Source organism: Mya arenaria, chromosome 9, assembly GCF_026914265.1.
Source record: "Mya arenaria isolate MELC-2E11 chromosome 9, ASM2691426v1".
In the NCBI taxonomy this organism is placed as follows: Eukaryota; Metazoa; Mollusca; class Bivalvia; order Myida; family Myidae; genus Mya; species Mya arenaria.
This window is the reverse complement of record NC_069130.1, coordinates 51118364-51140975: the sequence shown is the minus strand read 5'-3', so window position 1 is coordinate 51140975 and position 22612 is coordinate 51118364. Positions and strand designations below refer to the sequence as shown.

Sequence of the window (22612 nt, the reverse complement as noted above, 5' to 3'; positions counted from 1 at the left end):
ACATTTCACTGGAAAATATCTGGACCGTTATGTGTTTACAGAGGATTAACTCATTGAGTGTGAGTGAGAGTGATTGTTCTGAATTCGGCCCAATGATTAATTAAATGTTATATTCATAAATCCACATCCTTTAGCGAATATCAATAATTCCTCCTTTTGGGGGCTGGATTGAGTTTTTGGGAATTGTAGGCCGCTTGGCCGCTTACTACACGCCACTAGGCCGATGGCATGCTTGATCGACTTTTTGAAAAAGCAAATTTAGGCCGCTAGTCCGCCAAGTTAACGCCGCTAGGCCGCTAACTTCATGCCGCTAGGCTGCTAACTTCTCGTATATTTAGCTGCATGTTCTTGCAGCCATCGATGAAACCCAACCATCAAGTTTGCTGGGCAAAACAAAACAAATACAATGTGTATGTTAGGCGCATATTTTTGAAAATTTGATTTTTATAGAAGGCAACGTTTTTGAAGCACACGTACTTCAATGGATTCCCCCGGTCTCTTAAATATGTTCTGGGAATGAGGAATCCCTTGTGTGTTCCAAAATCTTATATATTTCACCTTTTCTACTTGTCATGTACATTTATCCCTCACACGCATTTAATTCCTAATCACAACCAATCCTCGAGGGCTGTTTAAGTGGCCTAGCCGAGCACTCACAAATGTCCCACTCACGCAAAACACTTGAGTCTCACTCACACCTGTGAATACGGATATATTTTTCACTGGAAAATATCTGGACCGTTATGTGTTTACAGAGGATTAACTCATTGAGTGTGAGTGAGAGTGGTTGTTCTGAATTCGGCCCATAGGAACACGAGCCACGCAGCGTTAGGTGCAGGCTTCAATAAATATAATAATAACACAGATGAACACGCACCAAGTGACGTTTGGTACACAATTTATGTATGTATAATGATAATACATATGGAACACGCGGCACGTGACCTTCGGGGCATGCTTCCATGTATAAATCGATAATGAATATAACCACGCACCACGTGACGTTTGGCGCACGCTTTCAGCATAAAAATATAATACACATGGACACGTGCCACGAGATGTTCTCCGCACCCTTTCAAGTATAGAAAAATTATACACATGACCACGCGCCACGTGACGTTCGATGCGGGCTTCAATGAAAAACCTGATAATACATAGGAACACGCGCCACGTGACGTTCGGTCCACGCTTTCATGTATATAATGATAATTTGTATGAACACACGTCACGTGATATTTTGTCCACGCTACCATGTAAAGCATGAGAATACGAAGGTTAAACTGTTTTCATGGCATGATCATGCTATAGAAATACTCAGGAACTAGTACATTTAAAGAATGATAGGCAAATGTTCATATTTTAACCTTGACATTACATGGCCTTTGGAATGAAATTATTAACATAGGAATATCGCATTAAAATGTCAAATTTATGTTAATTAATGCACTATACATTCATAAACACGATTGTACATTAACCCGGTTAATTTTAAAAAGCATTTAAAGTTATTAATAATTCGCACACTTGCATTTTTCACCTCATGTTTTAACAGGTAAGATATATTTACAGAGTGTGTAATACGGTTTTATTAAACTAGTATTTTTATTTCATGAAATGTGCACTCATTTACTTTAACGGAAAGTTTTTTTTCATTTTCACGCTAGAAATCAGAAGGAGGTTTTGATATATATTAAGTTAATTATCGAGCAAGTGGCAATATATTGAGTCAACTTTCGTAGTTGTTTATCAAAAGATACGTGCGTTTAAAACTGTTTTATTGTTTCATTCCAGTCGACCAAATCAGTTCGCATCAGTAAAGTCTTGTTTCTATGTTTAACAATCCCAATCTCAAAGTGTTTACCTGTGTTATTACGTCATGAAATATCACAGGTAACTCCCCTAGGATTGGTCGAAAGGGAAAATCCCCGTATGCTGATTTACATATATTAAAATGAAAGCCTCTTGCTCCGAGCAACATTTCGCGTTTTATGTTTCAAGAGGATTAAACTGATTTTATTTGTTATTTTTATGATATTTTGACAAAACGAAATCCTGTGCGTATTTCTTAAACTGATAAGAAATTCATAATTAATTTTATTATTTATTATTTTCGCCTTATGCCGTTGAAGCTCTAAGTAGGATTTATCATATTCTGAAAAGTGTGCATTGTTGATCATGCCTTCGTCCTACGAAGTAAATAAAGGCAATTCGAATGGGGTAAGCTATTTTATTATTTATTTGTTTAGTTTTAGTCTTATTTTAATAATCATGTCGTGGATATGTCTCTTTGATAAAACACGATCAGTATTTAAAACATCATAACTTATGCATGAACTAAGATGCGATATGTGAGTTAAACAGGTTGTAGAAATAATAAAAAAGCATTCATAAGGGTATACATTTATATATGTATTTATGCATATTTAATTATAATGAGATGTTGAAGAACGAGAGTTTCCTTAAAAATCCTATTTTGAATGCTTGATCATGTCAAAACAAAACCAGCAGCTAGTTGTCATATTTAATGGCAACCCGAGGGCAGAAAGATGTACAGACCTTGTCAAAACTGAGGAATGCAATTAAGTTAATGTGAACTTTTAACTGTTTAATTATGATAGATTTTTTAGGCTTTACTTCGCTTGGTTAAATGTTTCCATTGCGTGGTATTGTATCAACCTAGTTAATGTTCCATTATTCAAAAGCGAATAAAGTAAGTCATAATATTCGCCAGGACCTTTAATGTCAGAACAACGTATAAGTGAAATGTAATATGCAAATAAGTGACTCTTTATTGCGATTTCAATCTTAAGTAAACAATTTTATATCTTCCTTATATAGTTATCACATACCTATGCAACACACTTAATATGGAAGCGCATATTGTACATACTGATAATGCGAACTTGTAGACTCGCCGACATGTTTTATGTCGAATTGTTTATCTATATCATGACATGTTGTGTGTCGATTTAACGATCTATAGCACGGCATGTTGTGTGTCGAATTGACGATCTATATCACGACATGTTGAGTGTCGAATTGACGATCTATATCACGACATGTTGAGTGTCGAATTGACGATCTATATCACGACATGTTGTGTGTCGAATTGACGATCTATATCACGACATGTTGAGTGCCGATTTGACGATCTTTTTCACGACATGTTGTATGCCGATTTGACGATCTATTATATCACGACATGTTGTGTGTCGATTAGGCGATTCATATCATCATATGTTGTGAGTTCTTAAATATTTCATGCAATACACTGAGTTGAGTTGAGTTGAGTTGAGTTGAGTTGAGTTGAGTTGAGATAATATTGAAGAGTTACGTATTCGTATGAACAATACCTCTACAGCTGTTATTTTACATGAGACTTATTCGTTTTTGCTTGAGGGGAGGGGGAAGGGGGGAGGTGCTAAGGCAACTTTTTTCTCACCTATAGGTGACATATTCGTAAGTGTGAACATTACGGTTCAACATAAGCAAAAAGAATTAGAAAGGAATGTACAAGCTTTATTGTATAATAGGAACATCTTATTTTCATTTCAAAGGTTCATTAATTAATTATAGTGTTTCGGATCGTGAGTTATGATTGAGTAAATTTAAAATTAAGCTTGGGGGAGAAAGTGTCATTACTCATGTCTATATACATGTAGGAAACAAATGTTACAAAAAAGCGTTGTCATTCCAGAGTGTTGCCCGACACGAGACATTAGTTCAGCAACAGACCTCGCGGCGACGTGAACGCATAGCTTCGCTTTCTATACCTTAACAGTTAAAAACATTATCAGTGTTGTTACGTACATTGCTTCAGCGTAACTTGTTGAAACGTCAACTAGGAATTTCCCCTGGCTTACGTACGTTGCTTCAGCATAACTTGCTATAACGTCACCGTGGAATGTTAATAAGGGCCTCTTAGTTAGTCTTAGAATTAAAGACATTCTTAAATGTAATGCACCAGTCAATTGTAACCACGCCCCCCCCCTCCAGATCCGGGGGTTATACCGGGGATAGCGGGGGGGGGGGGGATGGGCCGTATTTTTACCTGTCAGGTGGCCCCGCAGTGCCGAGTAAATGCGGTGGTTTTGTTTCGCCCCAAGAGTACCGGGGAATGGGCCTAACCTAGGTATCCTTGGGTGCGAGGGCATTAGGCGGGTATTTTACCAGTAGTTTGTCCCGGAGGGTGGGGATTATAACCGGGATTGGCTGGTCCGAAAGTCAAAGTCCCCGCTTTTCTCCGGACCTGGGAGGGGGCGTGGATACAATTGACTGGTGCATAAGGACATGTATATACATGAATAGTGATGGGATGTTTTTGAGATATTTTCAAAGCGAGTGTTTAGGGATTAATCAAACACTTGGTGTCTGTTTTATATAATGAAATTGAAAGGTATCAGAGTTCAAAGTGATGTCTCATTGCCTTGCTTCTTAATGCACCGATTTACTAAGCCTTTACGGTGTTTCAAATGGATAGTCTGCATACTGCATTCAATATAATTCTTAAGTACTCCATGGGGATCATGTAGCGACTGAGCAAATCATGCGTTAAAAGTCGTTTAAATTGCAAAAATTATGTTCAACATTCTTATGATAGTCACCTTTTTAAAAGTGCGTGCTTTGGGCAAAATGCATATTATGAAAACCCAAAAGCGACATATTATAGAGGTATCGAAACACTATTTGTACGGTTACGTAAACGTTAACTTCCGTCATCCAGGTGCGTGCAAGTTGTAAAGTTGTAAAACATGTTTAATAGCACGAGAGAAGTGATCAGTTATTTTTGCGAATATATGCGAGTTTAAGGGGACTAGACACTAGATGATACAAATGCAAGAGAAAAAGAAATTGTCAAAGTTGACATCGCTGTGCACAACGCATTGAATCTTACTTACTAACACATGAATCTTACGCAGTTATTGCGCATTTTCAATTCGAAATTTCCTACGGTGGTCTACAACGAGTCCCCCCACCCAACCCCGGTAAGTTTTAAAATAGTGTCGGTATATTTATCTGTACTGGAAAATAGATAAATCGATATGAATTAAACCGGGAACCGTTATGCGCTATTTTAAACGGGGAAACACAGATGAGACAACAACACGATTCTTGCGTTTATTATCTAATCCATGTAAAGTGACGTTTAATCAGCTTCCTACCAGCTCGCATGGACACGTCTAGGATTGTTTTTGAGGTTTTTGTATTTGCCGATTTTTGGACAAACTGGTGTCAAGCCCCTTTAAGGGGAAATTTCGCTGATATCTCATCGGCATTTTATACATGCACTTGTTGCTACAAGAACACGTGCACGTACACGTCATGTTTCGCAACCTCTAACAATAAACCATAACAACGATATGAGCTTATTTGAAAGCACACACATGTGATCGGCTTGGACCACTAAGACTATGACGCAGAAAGTCTTTAATGGAACGCCAAGCGGAGTTTACGACACGGTCATATATTTGCGCAGTCTGACAAGAATAGAGGGGCGTAGAGTTTATCACGTTCAATAAAAAAGAGTCAATATATCAGGGGATTTATGTTTTTTTTACAAGTGCAATTTCGCAATACATTTCGCTAGGTTCAATTATAATAAAGTACTCCACTTTACCCATCTTTCAAATATTAAATAAGAAAAACAATACAGTACAACCCCGTTGGCTCGAACTCCTTGGGACCGGCGAAAGTACCTCGAGCCTCACGAAAATCCTGCCAAGCAGGAATGCTTACAATCAGTATAATTATAGAAATCGGTTATTTTACATCCAAGTCGAGTCAGCGAGGAATTCGAGCCAAGCGAGTTCGAGCCAACAGGGTTCTACTATATGTATATTAATGTTACTTTCAATGACGTTAATAACCCAATTAATATTTTGTATATTTTAACCTTAATTAAGAAAAAAAATCATTTAAACATGAGCACATTTTATGTAACCAGGACATTAGAACATTATTCAATGTATTGTTTTCTTAAGCGCCTGACTTTTCTTTATTAAATAAACATGAATTCAAAAGTCTCACAAGGAGTTAAAGTTCATTAGGTGCAATTTATTGAAGGAGAATGAGGCCGCGTTCACACACAAAATTAGATGTACAATATTAGCGGAGGCGGTAGTTTCTGCCGTTTATAGGCGGCAGTGTCAGTTAGCGATGGTGACAAAACCTCATTTTGTTATATAATTCTTGACTTTTTTACTATGTTGTTAACGATAATAATAGGATAAGCTAAACTGCGATATCACTGGATAAAAGGCCTATTTCTCAAAAGCCATTTGATATTGTTAATCGTTGTTATATTAAAATGGATAAATAAAGACTTGCGTGTATTATATAACAAAAGACTTTATTTATTTATTTTCTTTGTTTTATTCATGCGTATAGGACAAATGTAGGTATGCACCCATTTAGTTCGTTTTATGACTCAAAATGTTCAGGTTAATTGGCGAAGGGATGTAGGGATGAAAACAATTTCGGAGACATTTTTATGATATATAAAATTGTTTTCCCCCTCCGTGACTGATACAGCCGCCTATGGTTTATTGATCGTTGAGCAGATTGCGCAACCCACCATGATGAATTGGTGTGTGAACATGAGATTATCATTAAATCTCGTATATTTTCACCATTAAATTTGGTAAAAAGTCTTTTTGAAATCTGGTTTTGGGGTCAGACCCGTGACCGAGCGGTAACAAATACATCGGATGAGTAATCAAGCCAGTTTAATCCAGTGGAAATTTTCAAAGGCAAATATCACGCAGGTTTTTAATGTTTAAGCTTTAAAGGTATTTGTCCAATATTTCGATCGTCTTCAAGGCTGCTCACTTAAAATGCACTCTAATCCCCCAATGAGATTTACCACAATTAATATGATTGTTTTAATATTCCAAAAAGGATAAATAACGTCAAAAACAAAAGTTCTTATGAAAGATACTGAGTTAAATTTGAGAAAAAAATGTGTATAAAACACGGTATTTCTACCTTATAAGACGATAGTAGATCGCAGTAAATCTGTTAGCATTCACCAATAGATTAATATTTTTACGTTTTCAGTTATTAAATACACGGTTACAATCTTGGTATCAGTAATTGATATTTTCCATAAAAAATATGCATTAGTTAATAAGTAGTAAAAGGTTTATCACTCAAAATTTATGTTTGTTACACATGGGTATAAATTGATTTTGAATAAGAGTGTCACTTTAATTAAATAAACTCTTACGAATTAGTAAGTAGTTAAAGGTCTACCACTCAAAATTTATGTTTGTTATACATGTGTATGCAATGATTTTGAATAAAAGTGTCACTTTAAATAAACACCTACGAACAAGCTAAATTCTATACATTCATATTTAAATGTATCCACACGTTATGACATATTTAGAAAATAAAACACCAGGACAAATATTTTAAAGATCTTTATCAAGTAGCTATAGGGTGTCAATTTCAAGGTTTTCTTCGCTGTAAACATACTACCCGTTCTTTACTGTTCACACGGTCATATACACCACATGTGCTAGTTCAGACTGCCGTAAACCGCTCCTCCATTATCAGCCATAATAAAATAAACAAAATATTGTAAGATGATATCATTTCTTGTTTTCAAAGTGACTCATCCTAGTTAACCATCGTAGTCAGTGATTTATGTTATGAGTTATGTCCATCAAGCCAACATCCGGGTATGATGCAGATAAATAGACTTGATATATGTGGACAACTGTACTTTATAACCTTCATTTACAGTCAATTTTATCGCCTATCGGTCTCCAATATAAGGCTTAAACTTATTGATTTTACAACGATTGTGAAATAAGATATTACAACATTATATTGATCACTCTCGTTGGCACGATTTTACGCAAGAGTGTGTGGTCTTGTGTTGTGGGGGAAACCGGAGTACCCGGAGGAAACCCACTTTTCCGGCTTGGTGACCACAAACCAAACTCACATGCGCCCAGGTCAGGAATCGAACCACTCCGCTTACCGGACAACCAATAAAGTCATGGCTTATCGTGAAAAATTGACAATGTTACGTTGTTCAGTTAGAATTTATTATATAACATATTTATGACTAAGGTGACTCCCCCCCCCCCCTTCTTAAATATTATACACATCACTAAATATATAAAAATGATTAATGTCAGAATAGAAAAGACATCTATTTAATTGGGGACTATCCCCGTAGTATTTCGAAATATCGTTTGTTTCGTAGAAATGAGCAATAACATTTTCACCAAACATCAGGGGAACTTGTGTCACATTGGTTTTTGTTTAGAAATATTGTGCAAGCGGTTTGTTCGAAATGTGTTTGTATGTTTATGTCGGTAGCGTATGTTATATAAGAGTATCAAATTTATAATATTGATCGATATTTTCCCGCCTCACGGAGCGTGCACATGATTCCATAAAGTTCAATAACTGAAAAGTATGCATGCATGTACCTTAGTGATATTGAAAGCTGAAAAGACGTTTTTGTACGACCTTAGTGTGGGAGTATTTGATTAACGCGTGTTTTCGTCTGTAGGTTTAGTGGCCCGAACACTGACCTCATAACTATCATGTCAACTGTCATAACGTTAGCTGTCTGAAGCTATAATTGATTTGTTAATACATCTATAACGCATGTTATTGTGTGTTTTATATCTGTCAATTATCCACTAAGTTCTGCATACACGAATGGCAGCTTTGAAAACCATTGTTAGTTAATCAGGTTTAAAACCTTTTTCTTTCCTTCAGCTTATTTTATGGTGCAGGATTTAGTTTGAATCGGTATTTGCATCTTCAGTTGATACATCCTGCAATTGAAAGTTGACGAACCCAATGGTTCATGTTCCTTCCGTAGGAATCATATCCATTAAAAGCATAAATAACAGGAACGTTTTTGTATAATGCATTTTGTCCATTTAGGTTACATTTTCTTAGAATACAACCTACATATTAATCCATCGGAATTGCAAAGTACAAGGCTTAATCATTAAAAATGTCAACTTTCCCGTGGTGTTTAAAGGTTCACCCACTGCCACAAATTCGACACACACTCCCTGTGTCAGATTTGGCGTTGAAATGTGTCAGTCAATAAGGTTCAAAAACGCTTACTCCGCCCATTCAAAACATTAAAATGTTACTTCATGTCATTTTTACTATAACATAATCAGTGAACAAGAGTAGTAGTGTTTCTGGGAAGGACTAACACTAATGGTGTAATAACTTGTAACCCAACCTACGAATCAGTTCTCTTTGTGAGATTTCTTTTTAGTGTATGTATTATATCGAGGGGTGAAAGTGAAAAGGTTATATCTTCTTTATTTAATGTCACTTTGAACCTTTTCGCATTCACCCCTCGATATGTATGTCTTGATAAAAACAGAAGAGAACAGTAAATTATTATTGAAGTAATACAAATACGCCTTCAAATATAAACCTATATAATTAAAATATCATTTTATAAACTCACTTCATTGGGAATTATGATTCCTTGAAGAAGTATGCTTTAGTATGATTGAAACTTTAAACATTCTCATCATTTGTGCTGCTCAAATAAACATCAGTCAACCCCAGTGGCGACACATTATATAATTCATTGTAGGTTAAGTGAATGCTAAACAGAGCAGTAAGTATGAAAACCAATAGCTCCTGACGGCTTATACATATTTATTAGCTTTGTTTTTTTTATCCAAATATGCTAGGGGATCGAGCGAAAAGTTATACAACATAATGAATGCGAATACTGAGTTTATTGCATACATTAAACACACGAAAAACAGACATCACATCAATGTATAAATGGACAAATTTGGAAAATCACAAAAACATCAACAACAGCAGAAGTCAAAATCAGCATCGGCCTAAACAGTATATGCAAACTTATGCAAACAGAATAGAACAGAATATAACTTATTTCGTTTTAAACAATTCAAACAATTATAGTCAATGTGATAGGTCAAAATGACCCTTGATCATTTGTTAACGTAATTTTATACATAAATACATAGCGATCGGTCACAAATTATTGTTAATAATTAAGCAGACATAATGGGAGAAAATAAATAAACATGTTTTAGTAGTTCAACAATTCATTTCAATTTTACTATGATAAATATTTAACTTTTATTCTAATTAATATTATATATAGCTGGTAACAAAATTATTTTATTGTATCTATCTTTTACCCAGCTACTCTATTTTAAAAGAACAACAACGCCATATAAGACACACGTTTTACGAAACAATTGCTATGACTGAGTATATCTATTGCTTTATTTAAAAGCGTTATACACAATATTAGCTTTTTTTGTACCAAGAAAGTAATATTATAAGTAATTTCGAACATCCGCTCTATATTAGCATTTCACCTATTCATTTCAGGCACCGTCCTCTGAGCTCAATGGAGTCACTGCTAATGTGGAAACGGACGAGGAGACCCCCGGGATCCACGACGACCGAGGACAGTGGGGCTCAAAGTGGGAGTTCCTTCTTTCCTGTGTGGGTCTCTCGGTGGGGTTAGGAAACGTGTGGAGGTTTCCTTACCTCGCGTATCAGTATGGCGGAGGTGAGTTATACAGAAACTTCCTTAACGATTTTTTTTGTTTATTGTTAGTTTTTGGTGTGGTGGGGGAGGAGTGAAATGTTACAACGCAAATGATCAGGGCGTATCCAATGTCTGGTAAATCGCGTACAAGCTTAGCGGAAATGTTTATTAAGTCTTATTATGTAGATGCATGTTTTGACGGATTTTTTTTTCTATTGGGTAAAAAACTCTCATCATTTACAACAATTACATTTTCAGCCGCATTCCTTATCGCCTACCTGATCCTGCAGATTCTGATCGGCAAGCCCATGTACATGATGGAACTGGTGATGGGGCAGTACTCGGGGCGTGGTCCAACTGCAGTGTGGGCAATGAACCCCAGTGCAAAAGGTATGGGCATAGGGTTTGTAGTAATTTGATTTTTAGGAATGATTGCAGTGCTCTGAAATGCAACTTTTGCAAGCCTGTTGTCCTGTTTTATGGCGAGTTTCTACTACCAAACCATGCCTTGAAGTCTGGTGATTTTTCTCTTGTTACTCTATGTATCAATTGCATGTATACTGTTGAACATATATTTCATAACGTCTCCTACATGATTCGCAAATTGTTCCTATCACAGGTGTCGGTATATCGATGGCGCTGATATCGCTGATTGTGGCCATCTATTACAACGTCATCATGGCCTACACGTTGTACTACTTTTTTGCGTCCATGCAGAAGACCCTACCTTGGACTGTCTGTAAAGATGTAAGTAAACATTGAAACTGACTCATTCACAGAAAAATAAATAGATAAAATGGAAGCCCCCGTCACCGTTTAAAACAATGGTTTTATATTGGCCGTAATTTATACGAGAAAATTAAGGTTTAAATCTGTTAAGGCCCTTTTAAAACCATGTTTTACTACTTTTTTGCCTCTATGCAGAAGACCCTATCTTGGACTGTCTGTAAATATGTACGTAAAAATTGAAAAGGACTTTGAAGGTATTTGAACAGAATGTCATTAATTCAAGCCTAAAGTCATTGACTTTTAAATAGCATTGCTTACTCTTATTTGTAAAAAAAATTAAAAGCATTTTTTGTAATATTTGCAAATAATTGTTTAAAATACACTCATTATTCAACGTCTGATTATATTTTATCATTTGTTAAAAGCATTTTGTTCTCATTTCAAATGGCATTTTTTCTCGATGTCCGACCCCACAGAAAGAGGACGAGCCGCTTTAAAAGTCCTTTTGGTTAGGTTGCTAGGTCACTTTCAGACTAGTTGCCCCGGGATTTTACCTTAAATATAACTTTGTTTGGTCAAGGTTGATGCTGACAACAGTCCTACGAGAACATTAATTAAAAGAAGTTGATGCCATTCGTAGTTTAGTGGCATGTGAATAATGCTTAAACCGTCGCCAACAGAACACCATGGGATGGAGATGACATAATGGACCTTTAAGATGGACTTTAAAGCTGCACTGTCACAGATTTATCGTTTTAACAACTTTTTTTTATTTGGAATAAGCCAATTTTTGTATAAACATTTCAAAACCAGTCAATTTAGACTGCTGACAAAAAGATCAGATCGCAGTTTTTTTTTCTCATTTATGTTCGAAAATCAATATTTATGGCTAAAAGCGTTACTTTTAAACGCTTTGAGGAAACAAAAGCAACAAACATCATTTTTTTATAAATATGAAAACCTGTGATCTGATTTTTTTGTCAGCAGTCTTATAGTACTAGTTTCCATACATTTTCGCATAAAAATGGCAAATTGGCTCTTTCCAAGACGAAAAATAAAATAGTTGTCAAAACGTTCAATCTGTGAGACTGCAGTTTTAAGGGGTTTCAAAGCGTACTCAATCTTAAATAAGGAAGGGATTTGGTGCACATTAATCATACACAAGTTCTTGTTATTTTTAGTTTCCTAGTACTTAAAATTATCGAGATTTTTGCAGTTATTCCTAATAACACACCATTTATAATCATGATTAAGCAATACTTAAATAGATGTAAGTATTGATAAACTGAAGTTTAACACAAAACACACCTATGTGTCGTCAAAGATGTTAAACAGGCTTTTAATGGGTTTTATAAATGGAATGAACATGCACTTAAAGTCAATATTTGCAATAAAATACGATTACTCATCGCCGCCTAACGTAACGTTTAAACAAGTCAACGAACCGTGTCATGTTATGTATAAAAAGTGGTTCAAATAAAACCTCTATATGAATTGTCAATTCATTAACACTACACGACATTGCTGCAGAAAAAATGAATAAAAACGAGTAAAACACTATTATGAATCATGCTTGAAATCACCTGAAAACTCTATATTGTATATATATTTGTCCACATGGGCTATGGCCTTCTGGATATTCTGTAAATAAATCTTGAATCTTGAATCTTGAATCTTGAAAGTCACAGTTTTTTAGGCGACTATAAATTAATTGCTAGAGTTTCATCCCCGCCCGCCCTATTTTTCCGCTGCCCCTTTAATTTTAATGACCCAAATAAAATGTATTATTGGGGTCTGTATTTTGGTATTGGTCCGATAATGTCCAAGGAACGGCGTTTCTCCATACCATGATATAAGAAAGAACATGAACACATATTCAATGGTGAAACAGTCATCTTTGAAAAATAAATAAATAAATAGATAAACAAAAAGGACCCCCTAGAGTAGAAGAACATCTAGCAAATATCTTATATTGGCCTTAGTTTATACGATAAAGCTAAGGTTTCAATCTGTTAAGGACCTTTTATAACCACGTACTGGTACAGCTACAGTGGAGTAATTAATCTTTCATCAGTCATTTCTCCTGAAGTGAGCTCTATATCTTTTACAGAAATGGCTAAAGCTAAAAACTCAAACAACGAATTCAGTTTGGCAAATGCAATGTCTAAGGTTTCTCTTATTGCTCCCGTGCATATATCTTAATATTCCCATATGTTCCCTTTGCAGGAATGGCTACCCCTAGGCTGCGTGGAGAAAACCCAAAAACAGGTTCAACCGTGCACGGGTAACTCTACCATAGACCTCATGGTGGGCAAGTGCCTGTGTAACACCACGGACGACTCGTTCAACTCACAACTCGCTGTAAACTGCACCAACACCACTAACGTGGCTGTATCAGAGCTGTACTTTGAGTAAGTAACTTTAGAATTTGGCAAATTCAAATGTATTGTCGTCGATGTTTTGGCTAATTCAAATGTATTGTCGTCGATGTTTTGAGTCGATCGCCCACGCAACTTCTTTCGAAATACATACTGACGAGCATTTGTGTATAATTTAAACCTTAACACCCATGTTGCAAGACGTTTACTTAGTGTTGTCATGTTGTGTCAATGATTAATAGTAGCGTCGCTATGGCAGCCAATATCATTACAATCAAACCTAAACATTCGGTTCATTTCATTTCCTTGTCGTAGCGTAACGTCTTTTAAATTAAACGAGTACTTTTCTTAGGCAGCATGCTCATAGTCAGTCTCTGTGACATTTTCGTGCCAATGGCAACAATCTAATAAACCAATATTACATATATGACCAAGTCTGCGAAAATGAGTCCTAATGAGGAAAAATGACATTTTCAGCATTTTGCATTTTCTGAAAGTGCTATGTTTCGGAAATAAAATGCTGAAGTTTTAAGCTGATATCTTTAAAATTGACTAATTTAGGACATGTATATTACATTACTGACTTCTCTTGCAGAAAAACTGTTATCCAGAGGGCACCCAACATGTACCCGGAAGATGTGGGAGCACCCATGTGGCAGCTTTCCCTCTGTCTTCTAATGTCCTGGATTATCGTTGTCATCTGCCTCATCAAGGGCATTAAATCATCCGGCAAAGTACGTGAACACTAACAGTCATGATCCAATTACAGGAAGTGTCAGTATGGAATCAAGTGTATGTCGCCAAGGTTACATATAATTGCAACCCGTACTCTCTATATGAATCGGTCTGTTCTCTTACTATCATTTACAATGTTTCCCTCATTTCGCTAATGCACCAGTGAATTGTAACCACGCCCCCGGTCCTGGGAATAGCGGGGACTTCGACTTTCGGTCCAGCCGAACCCGGGTAAAAACACCGCCTTCCGGGCACAACTTGCTATTGAAATCCCCGTCAAATGCCCCCGCACCCCGGGATACTTACCATCCTCCGCTATTTTTGGCGCGAAAACAAAATATCACCGCACTCACTCGGCACTACGCGGCCACCTGGAAGGTAAAAACACGACCCGTTTCGCCTGCTATCCCGGGTACACCCTGGTACCTGAGGGGGCGTGGTTAAAATTGACTGGTGCATAAACAAATTATACGATTCCCAATACACTCCATATACGTTATATAGTCCAAGATACAGTAAGCACCAAACTCATGGTATTCCATGTGATGTACCTCTCTCCACGAGCTAGTGCAAATTCTGATGTTCTACAGTTGTTTCGCGGATGGGGTCATTTGAGATGTTATCTTCTTTACGTTTATTAATACATGTTACCCGGAGTTCACATAATTGGGTTTTCCCATGGCGGTACAAATAAAAAGTTGAAATTCAGGCTATTGAATTTAATGTAGCGGATCAATGTCTCTGTTGTTACCAAAGTAACGTGTGTATATTAAAACGGTACAATTTTGTTTTTTCCGGGGGATTAGCTTGGGAAAACCATAATATGTACAATTCCGGGCTTCAACTATTAATATAACGTATTGATCTAAACTTGACGTATACAGGTATACAATTAATCTTTGTTCTCGTACAGGTCGTCTACTTCACTGCTACCTTCCCGTACGTGATCTTGCTTATCCTGCTTGTGCGAGGCTGTCTGTTGGACGGGGCCATTGATGGTGTTAAGTACTTCATCATTCCGGAATGGGACCAACTTCTTAACATAGAGGTGAGGTTTAAGGAGATATGTTAAAACTAGGTTGAGAGTAATGCCAAAATAATATTCTTTTTTCATTACTTGAAAGATGATTATGCTTTACAAAACATATACTGAATCAATGTGTCATACTTTTTCTAGCACATGTTCAATCAAATAATAATTACAGTAATTCAGTAAGTGCGACTAAATGCTTAAATCCTATTGGATAAAACAACCCATGTGACATTCATTCATTTCTCCAGTAAGCATTCGTGTATGCAACTTTCGGTGTTTATGCAAATTAGGTGTTATTTTTCTGACACTTCATACATCAATGAAACGCAGAAAAATAATGTTCAATTCTTAATAAAATCAGTCAATGAATCAATCAGTCAATAATCAATTATATAGTATCAATCAAATTTTCAGCTAATCAATCGGTAGACCACCAACAAACAAACCATTTTTAAGAATTACTTCTTGCTCAAGAAAATTGAAAGTTTATGTCATTTATAGTATCCTATGTTATCGTTCGCTGGCTCGAATATTACAATCATTATCATGGAAATAAGAGGATTGTATCTGTTAAAGTATATATGATGATAACAATGATTTAACCACTGTATACTGAATTTATACCAAAAAAATTGCTCACACATTTTTATGTTGGCAACTCTTTGTTTAAAACTGATATTTTTGATTGAAGTTATTTTACTCAGTTTAAGGAAGAAATACTCATCAACAACTGGCAAATACCAACCAAAGCATAATTTTGTTCATCCAAGCGTAAATAAATTTCTTTCTCAATACCGTTACTAACGCTTTTCGATAAAATGTATGCATAAATATGTTGAAACCAGTGATATAAGACTGGTGACAAAATATCAGATCGCAGTTTTAAATAAATTTATACTTTGAAAATTGAAGTTTTGTGTCTAAAAGCGTGACTAACGCTTAAGTAAAAAAGGAGTGTTTTGGGATAAAACATAAATTTTCTAACATATATATGAAAACTGCGATCTGATCCTTCGTCAGCAATCTTTTATCACTGGTTCTCAGACATTACTAAAAAATGCTCATTTTAATACAAAAAATGTCAAAATAACTGTCGGTCTGTGAGAATAAAGCTTAATTGTAGCATTTTGATTAATCATTACCTATAGAGCTCAATGTTTGCCCTAGAAACAAGCAATCAGTTCTGTTTCACACGAAAATATATGTTGATGTCTGACCCTATATAACGTAAACGGTCCATTTAAACTCCTGTTTTTATCCAGGTATGGGTGGCCGCTGCTGGTCAGATGTTCTTCTCTCTGTCCGTCTCGTTCGGAGGTATCCTCATGTTTGGCAGTTACAACAAGTTCAATAACAATGTCTATGGGTGAGTAAATGGTTTACAATACTTATGAATTAAATACTTTGTTTTATACACATGTACATAATTGACATTATTGCATTATGTTGTTTTTTTTGTCTATTGACCAAGTCTCTGTTTAAATATACTGACGACTAAATGCAGAATAGAAAAATACTAAGACATTTTAAATGCATTAGTTCGTAAGTAAGAAAAAATCCAATACAATACTTTATTGCCTCAAGTTATAAAGATATGTGAATATAAATATAAATAAATAATGAGGAAAACACATACAACAGGAATTGATGAATAAACATGCACATATAGATATGATGTATACAATCTATTTTTAAATGATTGAAAATGAAACAAATTTCAAATATGAAACAAATTTCAAATATAAAACAAATATACAGGGTGTCCAATGTGATAATTAGTATACAAATCACAATAGTATTGGATCGAAAATGTGACCGAAAACTAAACTCACGGAATAGTTTAGCAATCCACATGGTAGAAAGGGCAAAAACTATATCTGCGCATTTATGTAACCATGCTCTCAACCCTTCCAGTGACGCCCTGCTAATCAGTATCATGGACGTCGTCACCAGCATCATCGCCGGTTTTGTCATCTTCACCACCTTTGGTGGTATGGCCAAGAAACTCGGCGTCGAGGTTAAAGACGTGGCCAAGGGCGGCTACGGTCTCGCCTTTATCGCGTACCCAGAAGCTCTTACTAGCCTTCCGCCTCCCCAGCTGTGGTCCATTCTATTCTTCTTCATGTTGTTTACCCTTGGACTGGATAGTGAGGTAAACTTATAGTTTTAGGTCATTACTATTAATGTTGTAGTATGTACATTCTTATCGGTACGGCTTTCAAAACTCGAATTTAATAACAACATTTACGTTGTATTTGTTAGTGCGTTCTGTATTAAGCAATGTAAATGTTGCTGTAAACCATATATCGCCCGAGGTATTCGTTTGTCCACAGAGAGTGAATCTGCGTGCTACCACACATGACTAACCTTCAATTACAGTGTTCACCTGTCTGATAAACTAATATTATCTCCGTAGTTCGCCCTTCTGGAGACGGTGATGACTTGTATACAGGATGAATACCCCAAGCTCCGGAAGTACAAGAGCCACATGTGTGTTGGGTTCGGCGTCGCCCTCTACCTTATTGCACTACCCTGTGTTACACCGGTAAGAGGTTTTACTGTAGCATCTACCTTCTTGCACAGCCTTGTGTTACACCGGTAAGAGGTTTTACTGTAGCATCTACCTTCTTGCACAGCCCTGTGTTACACCGGTAAGAGGTTTTACTGTAGCATCTACCTTCTTGCACTGCCCTGTGTTACACCGGTAAGAGGTTTTACTGTAGCATCTACCTTCTTGCACAGCCCTGTGTTTACACCGGTAAGAGGTTTTACTGTAGCATCTACCTTCTTGCACTGCCCTGTGTTACACCGGTAAGAGGTTTTACTGTAGCATCTACCTTCTTGCACTGCCCTGTGATACCCCGGTAAGAGGTTTTACTATAGCATCTACCTTCTTGCACTGCCCTGTGTTACACCGGTAAGATGTTTTACTGTAGCATCTACCTTCCTGCATTGCCCTGTGTTACACAAGTAATAGGTGTTACTGTAGCATCTACCTTCTTGCACTGCCCTATGTTACACCGGTAGTAGGTTTTACTTAGGCATCTACCTTCTTGCATTACCCTATGTTACACCGGTAATATGTTTTACTGTAGCACCTACCTTCTTGCACTGCCCTGTGTTACACCGGTAATAGGTTTTACTGTAGCCTCTACCTTCTTGTATTGCCCTGTGTTACACCGGTTATAGGTTTTACTATAGATAACCATACATTTTTACTTCAGTTATGAACGTTTAATATAAATGTAGTGGTACTGCCCTTTCTCTGAAGAAAAGACAGACATTTAAATCAACATTTACTATCTTTATACGTGGATTATATATTGAACTATTGAGCGACACCATGATGTAAGTGCCGTCTATACAATGTCTTATATTATAATCTTCCAGGCCGGTGACTACATTGTGACGCTTATGGACGCCTACGGTGCCGATTTCTCTGTGCTGTTTGTGGCCACGTGTGAATGTATTGGCGTCATGTGGGTTTACGGTACGTAGATACCAACTGACGTACAACGTATAATTATAAACAACCGTTTTCTACGAATATGTAATCTTAATCACAAGATAGTGGGTGACTACAATGTTTCATTATATTTTGTCAAGGACAGCGTTTACTTTATTGCGTGTTGTGCAATTTATGCCATAAAACGTGTTGTATACCAACAATGAACGATAAGAGAAACCTTGAAAATGTGCACAATCTAAAATATAGGAAAAACAGGGATTAGCTATAATTGTCAAAGGAGATCGGCCAGATTAAGTGCGCACCAGCTTGATTCAGCTTTTATGGCTGCAACAAGTCTTTCCCATTTGTGTTCCAATGCTCTTACGATGATCAACTTCTTGTGGTGTTGTTTCATTGAAAGACTGACATTGTTCTTTTAGCTGAACCTTTTAAAAAAAAACTACTTCAAGCATTGCATAACAATCAGGTCGATTTGACACTGCGTCAAAAATAGCGCTTCCCGAACTTGAGCTCTTAATTAAGACAGAGCAGTAATATTTACGGAGGAAGAACAAAACACAATGATCTTCCCTTTGCTTATGTTGTTGTGTGCGCAAACATGTCCATTATGCAATTATTTTAAATAACATCTCTGTTCACAGGCGTGAATCGGTTTATCGCTGACTGCACATACATGTTGGGCCATCCTCCCCGCCCGATTATATTCTGGGCTGTGTGCTGGGCCGGGTGCGCTCCGCTGCTAATCGGGGTAAGTGCAACTCGTACATTTGTAATAGGCAATACTCTGCTATTGTTTCAATTTCGAATGAAAATTATCAAAGGATCTAAGCAATTTTGCTTGTAATATTTTACAAACAAGTATTTGATGGTTGTAAATATCAGTTGTATTTTTGTCAATAAAGACTGCTACTGTTTATTGGTCATGTAACATGAGCCGCACACATATGGTTACAGGGCCGGGTTCAGCTGATACTTGTATTTTCAAAACTGTTCACATGCATAACATTAATAATTTATTATCCTTATTCATTATAACATTTAATGCATGCTTTATTAAACATTCCGTTTTTTAAACATTGACCTGATAGGTCCGCAAAAATAAAATTGACTGCAGCTTAGTGTTATATAAGTTTTCTTTCGATAAACGGTACTAAACCTGTGTTTTGTTGATTTTGATTGACATATTTAATTCATTTCTCTTGTAGGCACTTTTCCTGTACAAAATGGTCAAATTCACTCCCCCTAAAATTTCCAAAGATGTTCCGTACCCTGAATTTGCCCAAGGAATCGGCTGGGCGCTAACAATTGTCGTGCTTTTGCCGATACCGATCACGTTTGTATACAAATTTATACGGGCCGAGGGCGGATTGATCGATAGACTAAGGGAGATAACAACTCCTGACGCAGACTGGGGACCAAATGACGGCAGTGATAAGCGCCCCTTACAGAATACCTTTGAGATGGAGCGGAAGTATGGTCTCGACAACCCAGGGGCAGTGAACTCTAATGGAAATATAAACATGTAGTCTATAATTAGCTATTTCGTTATTTTGACTGCATAAATGTCATCCAGGGATATAAACAAAATATTGCATATTTAGTATAGAGTTGTTGCCCTTTTATAGATTACTATATTCATTAGTGTTAAACGTTATTGAAAATATGTGTATGCAAAGCTGTTTCCCTTTAAATGTTAGTTTTATCCATGTGTAAATGTTAGAAAACAAGGGAGCGCCAATATTACTTACACCATTTGTTCCAGTTTTGAAATCGTGTATAACTTTTAACTAACAATTAAGTGATGGAATCAGAAGTTGTAATGTTCAAATGTCATTTCCATTTATTCATAGTTTATGATATACATTATTGGCTGTTTTATCTTCAACTTGAATGTTCACCTGATCCTTACCTTTTATTTGTACATGAAACACATTGCAAAATACATGTTGCTGCATGTTTTATATACTTTAAACTATAAAGCAGTAAAATAATATCTGTTTAATATAAAATGTTAGATCGATTTTTTATTTAAGTTATATTTTACTTATTTTACAAAATAATGAAGTCGTGATGGTTTTGCACATATAAGATGAACCTTGTCCTGATCCCTTTTTCATTTTCTAACATTGTTGAAATATTAACTAGGCGTGTTAATTTTTTAAACAGGTCTATGTCAGCTTCATACTTACCAGATCTTTTTTCAATATCTTTGTTTTATACATATATACGAATAGTAATTGTTTCACTATTTATTTTTGTTGTTGCGTATAAAATGAATACATTTTATGAATTCTATACAATATTACCATATGAGAGTTTTTTACTGTCAACATATCATTTAACATATCTCTGTTGAAAATACGTATATAATTACGTTCTTGTTTTATGGTTTATTTGGCTTTGATTCATTTTACTCGAAGTCATAATGATTTATTTATCATTCCAGTTTTAAATCATTCCCCATAATGTAAATATATTTTAATACTCGTAAAGTCACGTGTTTGTATTTTATAAAGCCCATTGGTCCGTTTCATGAGAATCTGAATCGTAACTCATAAAACCCTGAATCAGGGAGCTAACAGCTGGCAAGTGAATCAGTTTTATCTATCACCATAGTTTTCAACCTAAATGCTGAATAATATTCAATTCACACAAATATCTAGCTAAATGACTGATATATGACACTCATGAATCATGTACCAAGTACAGCCACTTATGCCTTAACGTCGTACACACGGAGACAACGTGTAAATAACTAGTATTATTATTAACCTATTACAGTAAGTATTTTCATGATATAAATTTTCATATTCCACATGAATACGCCTCAATGAATACTTATAAAATACTGATAGTTTTGCATACGAACATAAAAAATGAATGTTGCGTAAATACTTGTATTCAAAATACCATATTTGACAAAGAAACGAGTACACCACATGAGGGCTGTAATCACTTCGCTTTTAAGTGAAAGCCTTTGCCGAGCTGTGTTTCTTTGATGGTTGGATGTAATAAAACGTTTGTAACAACAGGAATTAACAAGATCTCTATAAAGCTCTCAATGTGGCGTTTTTAGTTCATCATTTAAGTTACTATTTATACAGTACAAACACTTTTAAATTAGTTAACGAGTTTCGAAAGAAAATATCAAATAAACATTTTTGTTATAATAGAGACAATGACCATAATCTTGTTAAACCAGAGTATATCATAACATGTTTGTTTTATGACTTTTTATTAACGACCAAAACCCGACCTTTTTGTGTACTATCTTTTGAAGCTAGTCTCGTTTAAATCGTAGCAAAATCAACTCCACCATCTCCACTCAATATTTGCCGGTTATTGTGCATTTCTCTCATTTCCACACAATGCAATGACTTTAAGTTTACATAATATTTTATCGTCAGTACTATCGGAAATACACACGTGTTTAGTCGTAATCCATTCTGACCTCATCCGCCATTTTAAATCGAAAACAACCTCGGATGTATATGGACGGTTTACAATGTCAGAAATATTTGAACTTTAACTACGCTGAAAGTAGATCGCGTAGTAATTTCAATGTAGGAGATAAACTTAATGACATAACTCTTTGTAATCTTAATTATGTTTTGACGAGTCCATTTCATTCTAAACTAAGATATACAAAAACACGTTGCTACAATCAATTAATAATATTATTCAAAATATTAAGAAACACACTACTGATGTACCCGCATACATCAGAGGGTAATTTC

At 35.9% G+C, this 22612-nt stretch overlaps 1 protein-coding gene across 1 annotated transcript; it reads left to right on the top strand.

Moving 5' to 3' along the window:
• Positions 1–1935: 1935 nt before the first annotated feature.
• On the top strand, positions 1936–21721 carry LOC128245348 (sodium- and chloride-dependent neutral and basic amino acid transporter B(0+)-like). The gene is made up of 13 exons (XM_052963484.1): positions 1936–2217; positions 10369–10552; positions 10790–10921; positions 11151–11278; positions 13487–13671; positions 14234–14372; positions 15287–15421; positions 16669–16772; positions 17321–17558; positions 17823–17951; positions 18797–18896; positions 19517–19623; positions 20081–21721. The coding sequence occupies exons 1-13, from the start codon at positions 2176–2178 to the stop codon at positions 20399–20401; spliced, it is 1944 nt and encodes a 647-aa protein (XP_052819444.1). The 5' UTR covers positions 1936–2175; the 3' UTR covers positions 20402–21721.
• Positions 21722–22612: the final 891 nt, after the last annotated feature.

Bases quoted from the DNA above. Each gene is read 5' to 3' on its own strand.
- LOC128245348 (XM_052963484.1), top strand. From the start codon at position 2,176: ATGCCTTCGTCCTACGAAGTAAATAAAGGCAATTCGAATGGG. The intron at 17,952-18,796 runs GTAAGAGGTTTT...ATAATCTTCCAG, and splicing joins CACTACCCTGTGTTACACCG to GCCGGTGACTACATTGTGAC. The intron at 18,897-19,516 runs GTACGTAGATAC...CTCTGTTCACAG, and splicing joins TGGCGTCATGTGGGTTTACG to GCGTGAATCGGTTTATCGCT.